General features: G+C 39.0%; 2 protein-coding genes across 3 annotated transcripts in view; both read left to right on the plus strand.

Annotated features, from left to right (window-relative positions):
• Positions 1–3198, plus strand: part of LOC128612729 (AT-rich interactive domain-containing protein 1B-like) — a 226431-nt gene extending 223233 nt beyond the window's left edge. The window contains exons 20-21 of the mRNA XM_053633101.1: positions 5–135; positions 235–3198. Of these exons, the coding sequence (XP_053489076.1) occupies positions 5–135; positions 235–1986 (1883 nt within the window). The 3' untranslated portion in view covers positions 1987–3198. The remainder of the gene's footprint in view (positions 1–4; positions 136–234) is intronic.
• Positions 3199–5747: 2549 nt separating this feature from the next.
• Positions 5748–19687, plus strand: part of LOC128612248 (palmitoyltransferase ZDHHC14-like) — a 56506-nt gene continuing 42566 nt past the window's right edge. For both annotated transcript variants that reach the window (XM_053632200.1, XM_053632201.1), the window contains exons 1-2: positions 5748–6554; positions 11381–11643. In XM_053632200.1, coding sequence (XP_053488175.1) covers positions 11405–11643 — 239 coding nt within the window. In that variant the 5' untranslated portion in view covers positions 5748–6554; positions 11381–11404. The remainder of the gene's footprint in view (positions 6555–11380; positions 11644–19687) is intronic.

Genomic DNA, 19687 nt, shown 5'->3' on the forward strand with positions numbered 1-19687 from the left:
AAAGGGACCCCCGAAGCCTGGCGAGTGATGATGTCACTCAAGTCAGGTCTTCTTGCAGAAAGCACATGGGCTCTGGATACAATCAACATCCTTCTTTATGATGACAGCACTGTAGCATCATTCAATCTGGCTCAAGTACTGAGATTGATTAGTAAATCTTTGTGCCACACCATTAGATTAGAGGTTTTTTGGTTTGTGAAAATATCTTCTTTTGTCTTTTGTTTTTTCTTTTAGTTGCCTGGATTCCTAGAGCTCATCGTTGAGTATTTAAGAAGATGCTTGATTGAGATCTTTGGCATCTTGGAGGAATATGAGGTGGGGACTCTTGGCCAGAAGACTCTGCTTGGTCCAGTTGAGGATGAAAGAGAGCAGGACTCGCTCAAATCAGACATCCCTTGTGAGCCAGAGTCTAGCCAAGAACCAGAAAAAAACTCCACGGACTCTCTGCCTAAATCTTCTGAGAATGACTCAGAGTTAAATCAGGAACGTCAGAACAAGAACGAGATATTGAAAAATGAAAGAGATGAGAAAGATGAACAGAGAACTGAGGATATTACCGAGCCTCTTGAGGGCCATTCGTCAACAAAGCCCGAACCAAGACCCAAACAGGCCAGCAAGTATGATAAGCTGCCTGTCAAGATTGTTCCAAAAGATGACTTCATCATGGATATTTCTGATGAGCTTGGCCATGTGCAGAAGTTCGACAGTGGACTACTTCACTGGAAAGCAGGTGGCGGGGACTCCACAAGCTACATATTAACACATTTCGAGAGTCGAAAGGAGTGCACCAATATTAGTGTCCAGAGCAAACAACACTGCTGTACTTTAAAATCAGAGGAGGTGCACAACAACCAAGTTGCAACTATAGATGATGTGCTGTCCCCAAGATTGAGAGCTCTCTCTGAGGAAGAAAACTCATCAACCTCCTTGAGCAATTCCTCATATTCATTACGCCTTTTTGAGAACCAAAAAGGGATCACTCTACTGGAGGATGAACCTCACTGTCCAGATGAACCTCCACTGTGCACAAAATCCAGCTGGCAGGACTCTTTGACCAAGCGCTGCATATGTGTCTCTAATATCATTCGCAGCCTGTCGTTCCTCCCTGGAAACGATACTGAGATGTCCAAGCATCCAGGCCTGATTCTGATCCTTGGCCGATTGCTGCTGTTGCACCATGAGCACCCAGAGAGGAAGAGAACCGTCCCTAGCTATGACAAAGAAGAGCACCCTAAGGAGGAAGAAATCAAGCCCTGCAGCGGGGATGAGTGGTGGTGGGACTGTCTGACAGCGCTGAGGGAGAACACTTTGGTCACGTTGGCCAACATTGCAGGGCAGCTAGACCTGTCGATCTACCCAGAGAGTATATGCCTTCCCGTCATTGACGGCCTGCTCCACTGGATGGTGTGTCCTTCAGCTGAGGCCCAGGACCCGTTTCCTTCAGCAGGGCCACATTCACAGCTCAGCCCAAGAAGGTTGGTGCTCGAATGTCTGTGCAAGCTCAGCGTTCAGGATGGCAACGTAGACTTGATCCTGGCCACACCACCCTTCAGTCGTCAGGAGAAGTTCTTTGCCACACTGGTGCGTCAGGTGGGAGAGCGCAAGCTACAAGTTTACCGCGAGATGGCAGTGGCTATGCTGTCCAACCTGGCTAGAGGGGATTCTTCAGCGGCGCGTGGCATCGCCGTTCAGAGAAACAGTGTTGGCAACCTCGTAGGTTTCCTAGAGGATGGAATTACCATGACTCAGTATCACCAAAACCCACACAGTCTGCTACACATGGGTCATCCTCCCATGGAGCAACCCAGTGTGAACATGATGTGTCGAGCTGCCAAAGCGCTGCTGGAACTGGCCAAGGTGGAGGAGAACAGGCCTGAGTTTGTGCTGTATGAAAGCAGACTGCTGGATATTGCCATATCGTCCGTGCTTAATGTAAATGTGGTGGCCATCATCTGTGAAGTACTCTTTCACCTCGGCAAGTCATGACAAAAGGTGGAACGCCTTTAAAACTGTATTATACCAATCACGTGGATGAGGCACTTTCATATTTATATTTAAAATCAAAGTTCCTTTATATATGAATATATGAAATAAATCAATATGAACAGTTTCTGTGTCCAACTCTTTCGTTTGAGGATTTTAGAAAATGATTTTAATACAGATATTTAATATTGTCGTTTAATTGTTTGTCTCTTGCCTATTTCATTTTTATTTGAATAACCAAATGTCTGACTTTTGGTTCAGAAGATTTATGATCCCCCCCACCCCCACCCCCACCCTCCTCTCTCTCTTTATAAACTTTTGGAAATTTTCTAAGTGTACATAATCCGTATCTGTGGATTCGTTTTTAAAAGCAGAATTATTTAAGATCTGAGAATACTGTAGATAGTAGCTTCTGTTTGATATTTGCTATGATAAAATAAACTTGCTTTTACCCATTTTGTTATATCCACATCTGGAAAATGAATTGTGCAATAGGATGGTGCAAGTTGCCTGCTGAAGGCAAGAGAGATGTGATTTCTTTTCCATATCTATCATGCAAATAACATGCTTCACCATGAGGTGGCAGTATTGTATCAGTTATTAAAAAAAAAAAAAAAAAACAAGAAGAAGAAAAAGAAAAAGTCATCTTGGACTGCAAATATTCATTTGCCTCCTTGGTGTTATATCAATTGCTATATTTAACAATGGAAGTATGTATTTAGGACTTGCTTTACCTTACTTCCATTTTGAACCCCAAGACACTGCTGTATATAGACCATGTTGTACTTATTTTGTTTTGTTTTTTTTTTTGTTTTGTTTTTTTGTTTTTTTCCAGAAATGTGGTAACTACAAAGTGATTGTAGTTTGTAAAGATGAAATTATTGTTCTTGTTGTTACATCTATGATAACTATTGGTATTTTGTAAATGAAGTCCAGTTTTGGATTGAGGGTAGTGAATGTGTTCTGTCAGTATAACCTTTCTGTATGCGCTCTTTAATAGCTGACCTCTGATCAGACTTTGGTAATCACACGTCGAAGTGCCACGGTCAGCTTATCACATGCTAAGATTACATGAAAATAGACAGCTAATGCAAGATCTGTTTTTTTATTATTATTATTATTATTATTATTATTATTATTATTATTCTGGGATCCAAATGGGCATATTTGTTATCTAAAACCATGTAGTTCAAAAATAAATGATGTTGAGCAAGACCTGCATTAAAAAATCTGTCAATTATTCATTCATTCATCATTCATTCATCTTCAGTAAGCGCTTTATCCCGTTCATGTGTATCCTGAGCCTGTCCCGGTAGCACTGGGTGCGAGACGGGAATACACCCTGGACAGGATGCCAGTCCGTATCAGGGCATCGTGCACATACGCTTACACTCATTGAGACATGGGGCAATTTAGTGTATCCAATCCTTCTACATGCATGTTTCTGGGAGGTGGGAGAAAACCGGTGAACCCAGAGGAAACGCATGCAGACGACATGTGAAATTCTGCACAGACAGTAACCCTAGCTCAGGATCAGACTGGAGATCCTGGAAAAGTGAGGGGGTGTTCCTAGGATATACTGGATCTAGATCCAGGAACCATGACCAGGATAACGCATTTAGTGAATAACTATTAGAAACCACACTTGTTTTAATTTCAGAACACACACACACACACACACACACACACACACACACACACACACACACACACACAGTGTCTATTTATTATATTTCAGGGTTTGTTTATAGTACTTTTTCATAGAACCAGTATACTTTATACTACTCAGCAGTACAGGTTAGCATTTCCTGCTCTAGCACATATACTCATGAATAACCTGACTTAATTAATGGCATGATAAAGATATATATTCATTAGCTCATATAAGTGTGTTACATTAATTTGCCAAGTGTTTTCATGTAAAGTGAATCACGAGCGTATGTGAGATCGGCACATCACTAGCAAGGGAGAGAAGCATAACATCAGGCATATGCTCTGTACCACATTACCCAGAATCCCCGCCCAGCTTGTACTCAGCCTACATTACCCACAATCCCCCGCATCCAGCTTCTTTTATCAAAGTAGTAGCTTCGCTTATTGCCGCTTTATTTAACATAGCAAGTGTAAAACTAAACTATACACTGAATAGATACAGGCTTTGGGTAAAAGATGAGAATTATCTCTAATAATACTTAGAGTAAAAAAAATAAATAATAAAACTCAATATTTATGAGCCCTAGTTATTACTAGATCATAAACATACTTTAAGATAGAATTAAAGTTTCATTCTATAGCATTTTATAGCAATGTAGAACAGTAAATAGTAATAATTTCATATATATATATATATATATATATATATATATATATATATATATAATGTGTGTTTGTGTGTGAAATTATTCTTACTATACTGTTCTACTATTATTATTATTATTATTATTATTATTATTATTATTATTATTATTTTAGTTTGTTACATTTTTATATGCATTTTAAATAAATGAATGGTGGTAAATGAATACAATATTATATATTGGTATCCACTAGACATAACATAAGTAGTAGTGGTAGTGGTAGTATTAGTGGTAGTGGTACTAGTAGTCATAGTAGTGGTGGTAGTGGTAGTATTAGTGGTAGTGATAGTAGTAGTCGTAGTAGTGGTGGTTGTGGTAGTAGTAGTGGTAGTAGTAGTCATAGTAGTGGTAGTAGTAGTGGTGGTAGTAGTGGTAGCGGTAGTAGTAGTCATAGTAGTGGTGGTAGTAGTAATGGTAGTTGTGGTGGTAGTGGTAGTAGTGTTCGTGTTGGTGATGGTAGTAGTAGTGGTAGTGGTGGTAGTAGTGTGGTAGTAGTAGTATTAGTGGCAGTGGTAGTAGTGGTGATAGTAGTGGTAGAAGCAGTGGTAGTAGTGGTAGTAGTAGTAGCAGTGGTAGTAGTGGTGGTAGAAGTGGTAGTAGTAGTAACAGTAGTGCTGGTGGTGATGGTGATGGTAGAAGTGGTGGTAGTAGTGGTAGTAGTAGTAGCAGTAGTGGTGGTAGTAGTAGTAATAGTAGTAGCAGTGGTAGAAGTGGTAGTAGTAGTTATAGTGGTAGTAGTAGTAGTGGTGGTAATGGTAGTAGTGGTGGTAGTAGTGGTAGTAGTAGTAGCAGTAGTGGTGGTGGTGATGGTAGTAGTGGTGGTAGTAGTAGTAATAGTAGTAGCAGTGGTAGAAGTGGTAGTAGTGGTGGTAGTAGTGGTAGTAGTAGTAGCAGTAGTGGTGGTGGTGATGGTAGTAGTGGTGGTAGTAGTAGTAATAGTAGTAGTAGCAGTGGTAGTGGTTATAGTGGTAGTAGTAGTAGTAGTGGTGGTAGAAGTGGTAGTAGTAGTAACAGTAGTGCTGGTGGTGATGGTGATGGTAGAAGTGGTGGTAGTAGTGGTAGTAGTAGTAGCAGTAGTGGTGGTAGTAGTAGTAATAGTAGTAGCAGTGGTAGAAGTGGTAGTAGTAGTTATAGTGGTAGTAGTAGTAGTGGTGGTAATGGTAGTAGTGGTGGTAGTAGTGGTAGTAGTAGTAGCAGTAGTGGTGGTGGTGATGGTAGTAGTGGTGGTAGTAGTAGTAATAGTAGTAGCAGTGGTAGAAGTGGTAGTAGTAGTTATAGTGGTAGTAGTAGTAGTGGTGGTAATGGTAGTAGTGGTGGTAGTAGTGGTAGTAGTAGTAGCAGTAGTGGTGGTGGTGATGGTAGTAGTGGTGGTAGTAGTAGTAATAGTAGTAGTAGCAGTGGTAGTGGTTATAGTGGTAGTAGTAGTAGTAGTAGTAGCAGTGGTGGTGGTGATGGTAGTAGTGGTGGTAGTAGTAGTAATAGTAGGAGTGGTAGTAGTAGTAGTAGTAGCAGTGGTGGTGGTGATGGTAGTAGTAGTGATAGTAGTAGTGGTAGTGGTGGTAGTAGTAGTAGTGGTAGTAGTATTGTGGTTTATTCGCATTGCCTACATTACCCACAATCCTCTGCGCTCACATTCTCACATCATCTCCCTTCAAGTTGCTGGAGGTTGTTTATTAGTTTCTCTAAGCGGCAGAGGCGTGCACACAGAGGAGCTGGAGAGACTGGAGTTTCTGTCTTTTTCTCCCATTAATCCGCATTCATCTGGTGTTTCTTGCTTCTCACACAGGACATTCGCGGCTGTGAGGATCTTACAGACTGAATTAATTCCCAGGTTCTTCAGTGATTTCTCACTGGTGTAGGATATGAGATGGCGAAGCCGGGGCTGCAGTGCACTCCTACAGTCACCGTGTGATATCTCTCTCTGTCTGTCTGTCTCTCTCTCTGTGTGTGTGTGTGAGAGTGTGTGAGTGAAAGGGAAAGAAAGAGAGAGAGACACACACACACACACACTTCGAGGATCTCACACCACACCTTACACACATCCACACCTTATGAAGTGAACATTTAATGCTGTAAACGTCAGTGGATCTAAATATATATATATTTTTTAAAGAACAAAAAGAAATAAAAGATGGTTCGTTTAGTTTTGGCAGCTGCTGTTCGGAATAAACCCGGATAACACAAGCAGAGCCACAAGTAAACGTCTTCTTTACGGTGAGTTTTGTATCTAGTCCATTTATAAAGAGATGTTTTTTGCTTACAGGATGTGTTTGTTTGGAGTAGAAGTGGAAACCGATGTGTTTGAGAGCAGCTGAAAAGTGCTCCCCTTTAACACTAATGCACTGCAGTAACATTAATGACTGTTAGGGCGGATTAATTCGCTAACTTATTTTCAGGCAGCCACAAAATGCAGTCCGCTCACTAACTACCACTCTAAACCAACTGTTAACTCTCAACACACTGTTAACATCAACAGTATCAGTATTTCTGAATGTTAAAGTCTACACTTACGTGATGTCTCTAGCGTTGGAGACTACTTCCAAGAAGGCTGCGTTTTAGCTATAGCTACTAGCTCTCCACCTAGCTAACTTTGTGTCGCCCGAAAAACATTATAAACGAGCTAATACATTTATTCAGTTTATTCTCTCGCTTTAAAACACTAAAAACATGTTCCAAGTCACGCTATACAAAATTAAGTCCAGCTACGAGCTAAATAATTGTTTTAAAGCCGGTTGGTTAAATCCATTCCTTGAACAGGTTAGCATTAAACTCTGCAAACTTATTTCAGCTAGCTGTTTTTTTTTTCTTTCCATTTTTAGTTGCTTCTCTCTCTCTCTCTCTCTCTCTCTCTCTCTCTCTCTCTCTCTCTCTCGGTCTTTATTTTGAATTATGAGAGATCTATTTGAATGTGTTTGTCTTTACAAAAGGACAAACCATACAAACTTAAGCTTTTTCTGTTAAAAATACTGAGATAGTGTGTTCAGTTTAATGGTCTAAAGCTCATGAGAGAAACTCTCACTAGTCTGAGTACTAAGAGTTGATCAGCTACTGGATATTATTTACTTTCTTTCGACTTTTGTGAGCTAATCCTGAAATATAGGGTGTTTTGTATTTGTATATTTACAGTAATCTGTCTAACATTATGCTTGGTTTGTGGTGTTGGTATGACTATCAGGTGCAGTAGGGTTTGTTAGTAGATTTTTAAACACCTTGAGAGAGAATCATCTGAAAATCATCAGCTTCCATCATCCTGCGGTGAAGAACTGCGCAGTGTTGCTCTCTTTCCAGAGGAAAGTGGCTAAAGCATCCTTGCAAAGATGCTAAATATTAATCTGCATGTTAATTCATTCCTCACGATTATTGGAATATCAATATCACAGTAGGAAAATAACAGATTAGATCCTTAATGAATGTATTTCTCATAGAAAGAAGTCATCTTTGTTTGTGGCGCCACGCGAGAAACTTGTACGCGTTTACAAAATACTACACTTTCTATCAAGAATGTAAATAGACACAGTGAGTAGACATGAAGGTAACGGTTATTCACTTTTATTACTTTGGGGTTTAAAATGAAGAAGTGCAAGGATTGGGTAAACAGTGTTGATCAGTGTTTGGTCGTTGGGGAAACAATGGTGATCAGTGATTGGTTGTTGGGAACAACGGTGGTCAGTGATTGGTCATTGGGAAACAACGGTGGTCAATGACTGGTCGTTGGGAAACAACGGTGGTCAATGATTGGTCGTTGGGAAACAACGGTGGTCAATGACTGGTCGTTGGGAAACAACGGTGGTCACGGATTGGTCGTTGGGAAACAACGGTGGTCACTGATTGGTCGTTGGGAAACAACGGTGGTCACTGATTGGTCGTTGGGAAACAACGGTGGTCAGTGACTGGTCGTTGGGAAACAACGGTGGTCAGTGACTGGTCGTTGGGAAACAACGGTGGTCAGTGACTGGTCGTTGGGAAACAATGGTGGTCAGTGACTGGTTGTTGGGAAACAATGGTGGTCAATGACTGGTCGTTGGGAAACAACGGTGGTCAATGACTGGTCGTTGGGAAACAATGGTGGTCAGGTGGTCGTGCGAACTTGCTCTCTCAACTCCTTTATCGGCAAGCGTGATGTGCGCTGTAGACCCGTTTCGAGTCCAGAACAGTCACTAACATCTGCTCAAAAAGTCACAACATTTGTCACTAGGCTCTGTTTTTAAAACTAAATTAGCTAAAGAGGCCTAAAAGGTCACCAAATCTAGCGACAATTCTCAAGACTGAAACTGACACAGATGAAGGAAGACAAACCATCACTGACCATCAACACAGCAGTGAGTCTAACATGGCAGTATCACTATAGTGCGTGTGTGTGTGCCCCTCTGCTTTGAGTGTATCAGACGCAGCAGTTATGTCTGGAGTTTTTCTTGCCACTGTATCATACACGCCTATCTTGTTGGTGCATTCAGATTTGCCAGAACTTGGCTTCATTCTACACGTTTCGTTTCATTTTTTTGTTTTCTTTTACGGCCCGATAAGAATCGTTCTACATTCGACAATCTGACTGACTGCTGGCTGACGTATTCACTTCTTATTTGCGTGGAGTTCTGAACTTTTTTTCCTGCTCTCATTGCCCACTGTCCACCGTTCTCCACACTCCCACATTCCTCTGAGAAGGATTTCCACCAGTCTCCAAAGAACAGAAATAGAACAGAAACAGGAAGAAAAATGCTTCAGTACACTTTTAATTTCCTGTTCGAGACAGTTTATAACTGGGATGTATGGAATAGCAGGGATTTATTTTACAGACATTCTACAATGTTAACTAGGACAATAAATAGATCAGAATTACAGGATGTTTTTCACACAAAGTAAACTGTATACTTGTTGTAATTAAAACAGTCCCAGACATGCTGTTATAGGAAAATGTTGTGGTGGCGAATCGTGCAAAGCACATGGACTACTGTGACCATACACTAACAAAGTGCACCTTTATGGCAGGTGTAAAGTGACATCGGTGTAGATTATATTTCATATCACAGCATATATGTGCGTAGTACATTACGTGTGAGCAAAACTACAAAGGTAGGTGATGTGGTTGCTGCGTGTATGGCATGTTTGTTGCTTGAACAGCAGAAATGGTGTGTGGTTAAAAAAGTGTCAACAAAAGCTGTACTTTAAAAAAAAAAAACCAGCTGGTAGCCAGAACACCACAGATAGCAAAAATCTGATTATAATGGATTTGAGTAATTTGTATTATGTTTTGATTGTGAACTATAAAGTTCTGTTTAAGAAATGTATTTAAAATAAACATATAAAAAAATGTTGTACAGTCTTGTGAAAAAATAAGTACACCCCACAGACTTTGTTGGCTTTTTTGACATTTGGACGAGCAAACATTGGATCATATTTGAAACAGTACCTAATAATGAAGGTGATATACTTGAGGAAAACCACAAGGAAAAATAGCTTTTTCAATCATATATTCAACAGAACTATCAATAGATGTGATATTCTTCTGTGGAAAAGGTAAGTACACCCTTGACCTCAGAAGCTAGTATTGCCCCCTTTAGCAGAAATAACTTCTTGTGGGCGTTTTGCACAATTGTCCACCAGTCACTGGAATTTTTGACCACTGTTCCATGCGATATTCTTTCAGTTGCAAGATGTTTGAGGGTTTTCTTGCATTTACTGCCTGTTTCAAATCCCCCCCACAATGTTTCAGTGGGATTCAAATCCGGGTTTGACTAGGCCATTTCATAAATCTCCATTTCTTCTTTTTCCTTGGTGGATTTGCTAATGTGCTTAGATCATTATACTGTTGAAAGGCATAGTTTCGGTTCAACTTCAACTTTCGGATAGATGGCCTCATTATCTTCAAGCACTCTTTGATAGGATGCAGAATTCATAGTTGAATCATTGAATGTGAGCTGTCCAGTCCTTGATGCAACGAAACAACCCCAAACTATAACATTTCCACCACCGTGCTTCACAGTTGGTATGAGGTGCTTCTCCTGAAAAGCTGTGTTTTGTCTGTGCCAATTATGTCTGCTGTTACCGTGGCCAAACAACTTTCTTTTATTCGTCTGTCCAGAGCACATTATTCCAAAAGGCCTGGGTTTTGCCTGTATGCACATTGACAAACTGTAGTCTTTCAAAGACTTTTTCCTGGCCCGCCTCCCATGCTGGTCAAATTTGCGCACTCTCTTTCTGATTGTAGAAGCATGCACTTTGACACCAACAGTTGCAAGACTTACTAGTAGATCCTGTGGTGAAATTTTATGGTTCTTGGAGACTTACTTTTGCATCACACGGTCTGCTTTTGGGCTGAATTTGCTTGGACGGCCAGTTCTGGACAAATTGGCAGTCGTTTGAAATCTGCGCCATTTGTAGTTGATTTTTTCCTTACAATGGAATGGTGTATTTCAAATAATTTGCAGATCTTTTTAAATCTCTTGCCAGACTCATAGGCATCCACAAAAGACTTGCTATGATAGTCTGTGTTCCTGGTGTTGCACGGTGTTCGGGCAGCACACCGATTACATCACTTCACATCACCGCAGCACCGCCCCCACTGTTGTTTAGCTTTTTTATAGTAATAAAAATGATTTAGTTCAGTTAGAGAACGGACGCTACAATTAAAAACTGAACGCTCCTGCTCAATTTAGCATGAGCCGAATGAGTCAGAGTCACGGCACCTCAGACCACATAGAACAAAAAAACAAATAATCTGTAGGAAAACTTTCTTTTCTGAGCTAACGTCTCTAGCCCTGTAGCTGTTATTTGATCTGATGAGATGTATTCTCATATGTATTTCTATACATTCATGTGATTTGGATAAACTTGAAAAGAGGATCTGCTACTGAAGCCCTCATAGTTCATGTCTAGAAAATTAGAGCTACAGCCAGTTTCTGCTACTGTATGTTTCCAAGTACTTAGTTTGGTCTGCTCACATACTTTGAAATACTTAATGAGCACTTGTAGTCGGTATGTTCCAACCAGAAGAATTATAGTTCTCATCCCTGTAATAATAGCATCACCTTTTCTCTGCTCAGGATTGCAGGCTTGCTGCACAGCACATGAAGCTCGGGGAAGCTGAGCACACACGAGAGCGTGAATACAGTCAGATCAGCACTCGCAGCTCGACGCCAATGGAGTCTCCGCACAAGAGGAAGACTGTGAAGAAGAAGTGGCAGGTTTTCCCTGGGAGGAATAAATTCTACTGTGATGGCAGGGTTATGATGGCAAGACAGACTGGCGTCTTCTGCCTGACTCTCATTCTCATCCTTGTCACAAGTGGGCTCTTCTTTATTTTTGAGTGAGTATTTATTCATGTTTTTTTTTATGTATGCATTAGAGACGCACCGATGTATCGGCCAATAATAGGTATCAGCCGATAAAGGCAATTTTTCACGCTAACGCCCATCGGCCGATAGTTTAGAAACGTCCGACGATCAGGGCTGACTATATCCTGTCAATCAAAAGAGGGCGGGAAAACACATCGATTTCGTGCTGTGTGTAAAGATGATGTCTCTTGTGTGGAATGATGACAAAACTGCAGTTTGTAATCTCTGCACGGCTAAAATTTTACACCGGACGCTGCAGCAGTGAAGTGAGAGTTTCGGCGTCGAGTCCAAATTAAAAAAAAAATTTTTTCGCCATGTTGCTCGCGCTGAATTAAAGGGCCAGTACACCGCTGAAAGATTTAAATGAAGATGAGTTGACAAAAAAAAGTACATATTGCACAGAAACATATATTTGTAGAGTAGTATATTTCATATCCAGTTAATGTTCATATATAAAAACGTTGATATTATATATTACCAGTTTGATGTTCAGTGATGAATTAGAAATGCTTGTGTTTGTGGTGAGTGAATGTGAGACTAACAGGAGGTTTTTTTTTAGATTTTAGTCAATGTTAATATGAATTAATAACATTCAATAAGTTAATATGTCAATTAGAGTAATGTGTTTTCTGTTTATGAGACCAGTTACTGTGAAACAACTTGATGAAATGGAGAGAATAAAGTTTTTATATGCGTTTCTTTCAGAATTGTGGAACTAATCATTATTAATTTATAAGAAGACATAAAAGGCAGAACTATCGGTTATCGGTATCGGCTGAGAAATTTAGTATCGGTGCATCTCTTTCTAATATTTATAAGGTTTTTCTTTGTTTGTTTGTTTTCTTTTGACAAAAATATCTATGTATAAGGGCTGCAAGATAATATCAACATGAAGTGGTATAATGTTACCGCTCTTTATCTTTTTATCATTTCAAACACTTAAATACATTCTTAGCTTTTATTTCTCCAAAAGGATAAATGGGATTTGAGCAAAATATTTCATGAAGCTTGAAGATCTTTCTATAACACATGATGTGAATCATGAAATATAGGGCTGCTGGATTTTGAATATGATTTTATTATTAAAAATATATTGTTTAAAGCGCACCTATTATGGTTTTGAAACGTGCCTAATTTTATTTCAAAGGTCTCATACAATAGATTTACATGCCTCCAAGGTCAAAAAACACTTTAATGTGCTCATAATTTAAATTGCAGCGTTACTTTTTCCCCCTCAGTGTCAAAACGACTCGTTCAATGATCCGTTCTAAAGGATTCATTCTAAACTCCTCCTTTCAGAGAGCATACTCTGCTCTGATTGGTCAGATGTCCCAGTCTACCGCTATCTGTGACTGGTCTACCGCTGTCAGCGTGTTTCAAAAAGGAAACGCCCACTACCGTAACGAGTAACGCTGTTCGCGAGCAGCCGATGAAGACCAGAGGCGGGGCTTTTTGTTACAAACCTACGTAGGTTAGTACAGGAAGTAAAGTCTGGAATCACTAACGACTCATTTCAGCTGTTCAGAATCGCTTCCTTCTTTTGGGAGTCAATAACTCTGTGCACTTTGATTTTTTGAAACTTTGCAGATGTTTTTACATTCACAAACAGTGTTCTAACACACTACATGAAAGGTAATATTTGAAAAACCATAATAGGTGCACTTTAAAACTGAAAAGAAAAGGAAAAACTAATAATACATAAATAAATAAAAAGTCGTAACATACAGCCATACCATGGTCTGTCTGAATACTTGATTCTGATTGGGTGGAAGATCAGATCGTTCCAGCCAGAATTTCAGATGTAATAATCCGTATATAAAATACCTATTTTCAGTCAAATTTTGCACTGCAAACATCAATGACAGTTTTAATCACCTTATTCAGAAAATCCACTGAAAGGAGATGTATGCGCATGCTCAGTCCGCAAGGAATTGTGGCTGCTAACAGATGCTTAGCTGTATGCTATCTATTTAAAAATGGGATATCAGGCACACTTGCAACAGCCACGTATAAAGGAATACTCCGATGCCTGTACGCATATAATCATCGTTTGTGGAATACGGCTGCCACCCCAAATATAGACTTTAAACAGAATTTGATGTGCATGTAAACGCCACTGTTCCAAAATACTGACACCGGCGACTCCTTCCAAAAATCTTAAAAACGTCGTCGTTTATTTAAGATCCAACATTGATTATTTGTTTATCTACTGTTATAGATAACCTGTTATAGATTTGTTTATCTACTGTAGGACCTGCTATATAAACAGTTATACTCATTCCCTCTCACATCTTTATGAACATTACGAAGAAATGAATGCTTGGAAGCGAATAGCAAAGATCGTTGGTGTCTGACCAATCAGATTTGCGAATTTAACACCTCTGTGGTGCAAGACTTTATTCTGTGTGGCTCATTAGTACATGCGTATTAGAAAGTGCCTCTGAAGTGTTCGGTTAGTTTGTTCAGCACATTAAAACATCATTAAAATAACAAGGTCTGTATGAGTGTAAGATCACTTAACACCCAGACCTTTACCCAGAGAGAGTAAATGCCAAATCTGCTCTCATGTCACCTCTTTCTCACAACTACAGTTTAAATAGTTTTTTGTTTTTTCTTTCTATGACCCTGCTATTTACTTAGTCCTCATTCGCAGTGTAGTATCAGGGTTGAGATTTCTGACATCAGCTCTTGAATGGACCTCTCTTCTGCTAAGCATTGCTTTTACCGAATGCATTGCAAGGGGATTCATCTCATTTTCAGTGACCTTCCATTAGTTTCAAGGTCGCATGGCTTTATTATGTGGTTAGTCATTGGTTATCCTTGTAGTAAGTGTTTTTTTTTTCTTCTTCTTCTTGTTTTCAGGAGCGTTTCGTAATTCGAAACGTTAAAACAGTCCCACGTTCTACCTAGTAGCATTTCCAGGTCATTCACTGCACTTGCTATGGCTGCATTTTACAGCCGGTGTCTTGCATGAAAGAGCTTTCGAAGATGAACGTCACAGATGTGTAAGATTAGTTGCGAAGCCCCTTCGAGCAAGCTGGAGAACTGTCATGCATCATCATGCAAATAACTTCATTTGGATTAGCCTATTACAAGATGACAAAGTGTTACATTTTTATGGACTAAATTCTTAAGACTTTTTAGCAAAATATCAAAGGTTTGTTTAACAACTCTAGTCCCAGTGTTCGTTTTACGGTCCAGAAAACTACAGTAAGCACCTCACGAAGGATCTCATCTTTTTCTTTTTGTTTGCTTGTGAGTTAGTTTCTGAACACCGTTAGGGTTATGTTTCACGCCTACCTGCGCTCGCATCACTTTCAGTTTTCACATGTTCCAGCATTGAGCTTTATTTATTAGTCTGTACATGTATTGAAAGAGATGCTGAATCAAAAACTTTGTGTAACGGTTTCCTTTGGAGGGAAGAAATCCCAGAATAAACATGCGTGAGCCACTTGAGTGTGATGACTCGCAGTCTTCCTTTCTTTCGATTTGGTGAGGCTCTTTTTGTCCCTCTTGACATCGCACGAGTGACGTGATCATGGAGATGTTGAGTAATCTGTGTTTTGAAGTGTTTATATATCCTTAAGGGACGCTGTCTTGATCTCCGCTTCGCATTGTGTAGAGACATTGAGTTCTCGGATGTGTTTTATAAGTACGGATAAGTTCGAACTTGTCAGGAATTTGCGTGTTCTTTATTTTGGGTTGAAGAACTGATTGGTTGTCAGTGCTCGTTCTGGTTTTCGATTTCTCCGCATGAAGCACCTAAACCTAGTCTGATGGAATAATTTGTGTACAGTATGGTACATGTAAATTGGGAATGGTCTACGGTAATGAAGTGAAAATGAGTAAAATTCTGAACCGTTTCAGAAAGGTCATTCAAATTCTGTGTTTGGGTCGAGTGCCAGTTCTGTGGTTGGACTGTTCATGTCGTTCTTTACTGTTTTAGCATGTGGTCACTTACACAATGTCCTGCTTTTCCCAAGACGCCCCACCAAACCAAAACTAAAACAACTGTTTGGCTCTGCTGACTAACATCAGGTTCATGAAGAACATTTTATTGAAGAATACCGTGTATCAGAATACAAGGAAAGGGAAAATATTACAAAATGGGAAATATTTAGATGATCCACGTTACTACTTATTTTCCGTAGCGTTGCTGAAACCTTAAATATCAGCTGATCGCAATATGCATCATATAGATAGATGTGTATGTGTGTGTGTGTGTGTGTGTGTGTGTGTGTGTGTGTGTGTGTGTATATATATATATATATATATATATATATATATATATATATATATGTATATGTATATATGTATATATATATGTTTTTTATATAGATACACTAAAGAATACATAGCTAGAAATACAGGTTTCATACTATATTGCAAATATTATACAGCAGAAATATAAGACAACTCAATCTTAACAAAAAATACAATGCATGTAGTACTCTATGTAAACATTTCTGGTTCCATAAAAAGCCAATTCCACTGTGTTCTATTTTTTTTTTACAGGATCAAATCAACATCATTCATTTTATTGCTCCGATGTTCTATCCACCTTTTTTTTTTTTTTTTTTTTTTTTGGGTATCATCCCAATACCGATCCTGAGTATCAGACCTGTGCCATCTCTAGAAATATTCTAAATACAGTCTATAGCCAAAGGTTTGTGGATACATGACCATTACACTCGTGTGTGGTTTTTCCTTAAACCGTTGGAAATGCAAAATTATACAGAATGTCTTTGTAGGCTGTAGCATTACACTTTTTCTTCACTGGAAATAAAAGGCCCAAAGCTGTTCCAGCATAACAGTGCCCCTGTGCACCGAGTGAGCTCCATAAAGACATGGTTTATCAAGTTTAGAGTGGAAGAACTCGAGTGTCCTTCCCAGAACCCTGACCTCAACCCCACTGAACTCCTTTGGGATGAACTGGAACACCGACTGCACACCAGACCTCCTCACCTAAAGGGGGACTACATCTAGAATGGCATGTTTAACAAGCACATATGGATGTGATTGGTCAGGTGTCCACAAACATTTGGCCATATAGTGCACTGAGCTGTCAGGTTTAGTGTTTGTTTCTGATCATAAGAAATAGTACAATAATACACATAAAGACTGTGAACTGGTGAACTAAAGAACAGCAGTCCATCACTGTCCAAGAGCACTGCTAAAGAGGCAAATAGCTGCATCCAGTCGAGCCATGCCTCTTTCATGAAAGGACAGTTACTTCAAGTAAAGACAAATTTGAAAAGATTTACTTATTTGTGCAGGTTTAATGCACGAGAGTCCGTTATAGACATTGTGAATCCCCCGCCCCCCCGTGAAGACGTGACGTGAACGTGCCCGAGCTCAAATTTGTGTCTCAGTGCCAGAGCTGATCGCCGCAGTGTGGAAACGATGCCGTGACGGTTGATTACTTTTAACAACCTTCCATTCACAACGTTGGACAGAGTGTAAAAATTCAAGTAATATCTGCAGTGGTTGCTATGGTAACACCAACCCTGATATGCCCTGTCGTGTGTCGCTGGTAGTTTGTATTTCCATGGCAACCGAAATCCCAGTTTATTACTGGAACACAGTGCTGTGTCTGTGAAGCTATGTAAACTATCATCAGGCAGAGCAAAATCGAGACAGTGATATTAGTCATGTACAGTGGAACTTATCGCACGATAATTCTTGTAAATTAATTAACAATTTCTTTTCTTTTCTTGTGCGTTACTGAATTAAAACCTTTACACATAGAAAATGCATTTTAAAAAAAGGGCACATCTGCATTTATTTTACACTACATTGTTGTTTTTTTTTTTTTTTGTGAACGCCCAAAACAAGTCAAATATCAGCTTGCTTTTTAAAAGCATGCAGTGCTCATTACACAGCTCTGAAGCCATTCAGCGCTTTGCACATATCGAGCCATGTTAGGAAAATGAAGACCTAGGTGATTGATGTGTAATGGCCTTTGAATGTTGTTCATCTGTACTGCTGTTAATAGCTACGCTCATCCATAAACAACAACAAAAAGCTAGTCTGAAAATTTCATCCAAATTAATAAGGGCTTAATCAAGGATAGGATGTGGGTCATAAATGAGAAAGGCCGTAACAAAATATATCAGTAGGCATCCAGTGGTTCCAGTGTGAGGCGGGCTTGAGAGTACTGCAGGGGAGGCACAGCGAGGAAAAATATAGCACGCTGTTCTGGGGGAAATGATGGATCACAAATTGTTACACGATATATATATATATATATATATATATATATATATATATATATATATATATATATATATAAAATATAAGTACTGTGCAAAAGTTTTAAGCACATGCAAAGAAATGCAGTAGAGCAAAGATGCCTTCATTTGAAAAAATAAATAAATAAATACTGTAAAGGGCAGTACACAGTAAGAATTAAAGCAAAGGCAGTATTTGGTGTGCTATAAAAAAAATAAAGTCTCAGGTACGATTAGTGCAGATTTATAAGGAAATGAGCTGTAAGATTTATTGAGCAGCTTGCAGAGCCAGACACGGTTCTTCTTGGACTGTTGCACTTGCTTCTTATTTTTGCAACAAAACCCAGCAGCCTTCAATGTGGTTTTTTTTTTTTTTGTCAGAAAAGTGTCTCTTACGTAATACGCTGCTTTCTTTACTGACATACAAACACTTTTCTATAACGTTTAATTCTGTGCTGGAAAACTAATGTTTGGGAATCTAACATGTTTTTTGTACTGACTCGATAATGTAGCAGTCAGAACATAAAAAATATATAACAAAGTTTGTGCACAGTGCTGTGTATAAGGGAATGAGATGTGGAAATAACTGTTACACACAAGGGCCTCATTTATCAAACTCCACACAAACAGATTTATGCGTAAATCATTAGTACGAGCATTCACACAAGAAATTTGGTCTTCAGGAAGAACCTAAATTCAGTAAAATGTTCGCATTCTGTCCCTGCTTTTGCGCGTGTTCATTTATGCCTAAGACAAGCGACTAATGTAAACCTCAACTTGATCGAATTCACATAGCTATTCTAGTATAATATTGACTCTCACTCTGACTCCAGTTTGATGTGTTTAGTCTCTGACGTGACGGTCGCACTAACCTCTCAGCATGCGAAATTTCTCCGGGCAGCACTGCGAATATGGGCATGTGCAAACGGATGTGACATCTCACGCCGATTGTTCAAATATACCATCTCTTCCTGTTTGCAGCAACACAGTGCAATCTAGATAACTTATCTTTTGATGTTGATTTTCCATTCTTTTAAAGGTGTGTTGTAGAAAACGGCATAAAACAGGACAGTGCGTTCTGAAGACGTCACACCGTGATGTGTCGATCTTCTATTGATCACACGTCTTCATGTGATACGAATTCGCAGGTCAGAGTTCACCAAACTTGAACTTTGGCACGCAGCGAAATGTGAAACTTCTTCGCATGAAGCTTGTGTTTCCAATCTCCAACCTTCGCGTACGTATGAATGGACATCGATGGAATAGAAAGTGTAGTGTAACCGCCCTGTGATTTTCTCTCGCCTAATTGAATGTCCCTCACAGTGTAGTAAAGGTGGATGTGAAATGTGTGTGTGTGTGTGTGTGTGTGTATATATATATATATATATATATATATATAATGTATATGTATATATGTGTGTGTGTATATGTATGTATATATATGTGTGTATATATATATATAATATATATATATGTGTGTGTGTGTATATATATGTGTGTGTGTGTGTGTATATATATATATATATATATATATATATATATATATATACACACATATATATATATGTATATGTATATATGTGTGTGTGTATATGTATGTATATATATGTGTGTGTGTATATATATATATATATATATATATATATATATATATGTATATACACACATATATATATATATGTATATGTATATATGTGTGTGTGTATATGTATGTATATATATGTGTGTATATATATATAATATATATATAATATATATATATATATATATATATATATAGTGTGTA

This window comes from Ictalurus furcatus, chromosome 9, assembly GCF_023375685.1.
Source record: "Ictalurus furcatus strain D&B chromosome 9, Billie_1.0, whole genome shotgun sequence".
Taxonomy (NCBI): Eukaryota; Metazoa; Chordata; class Actinopteri; order Siluriformes; family Ictaluridae; genus Ictalurus; species Ictalurus furcatus.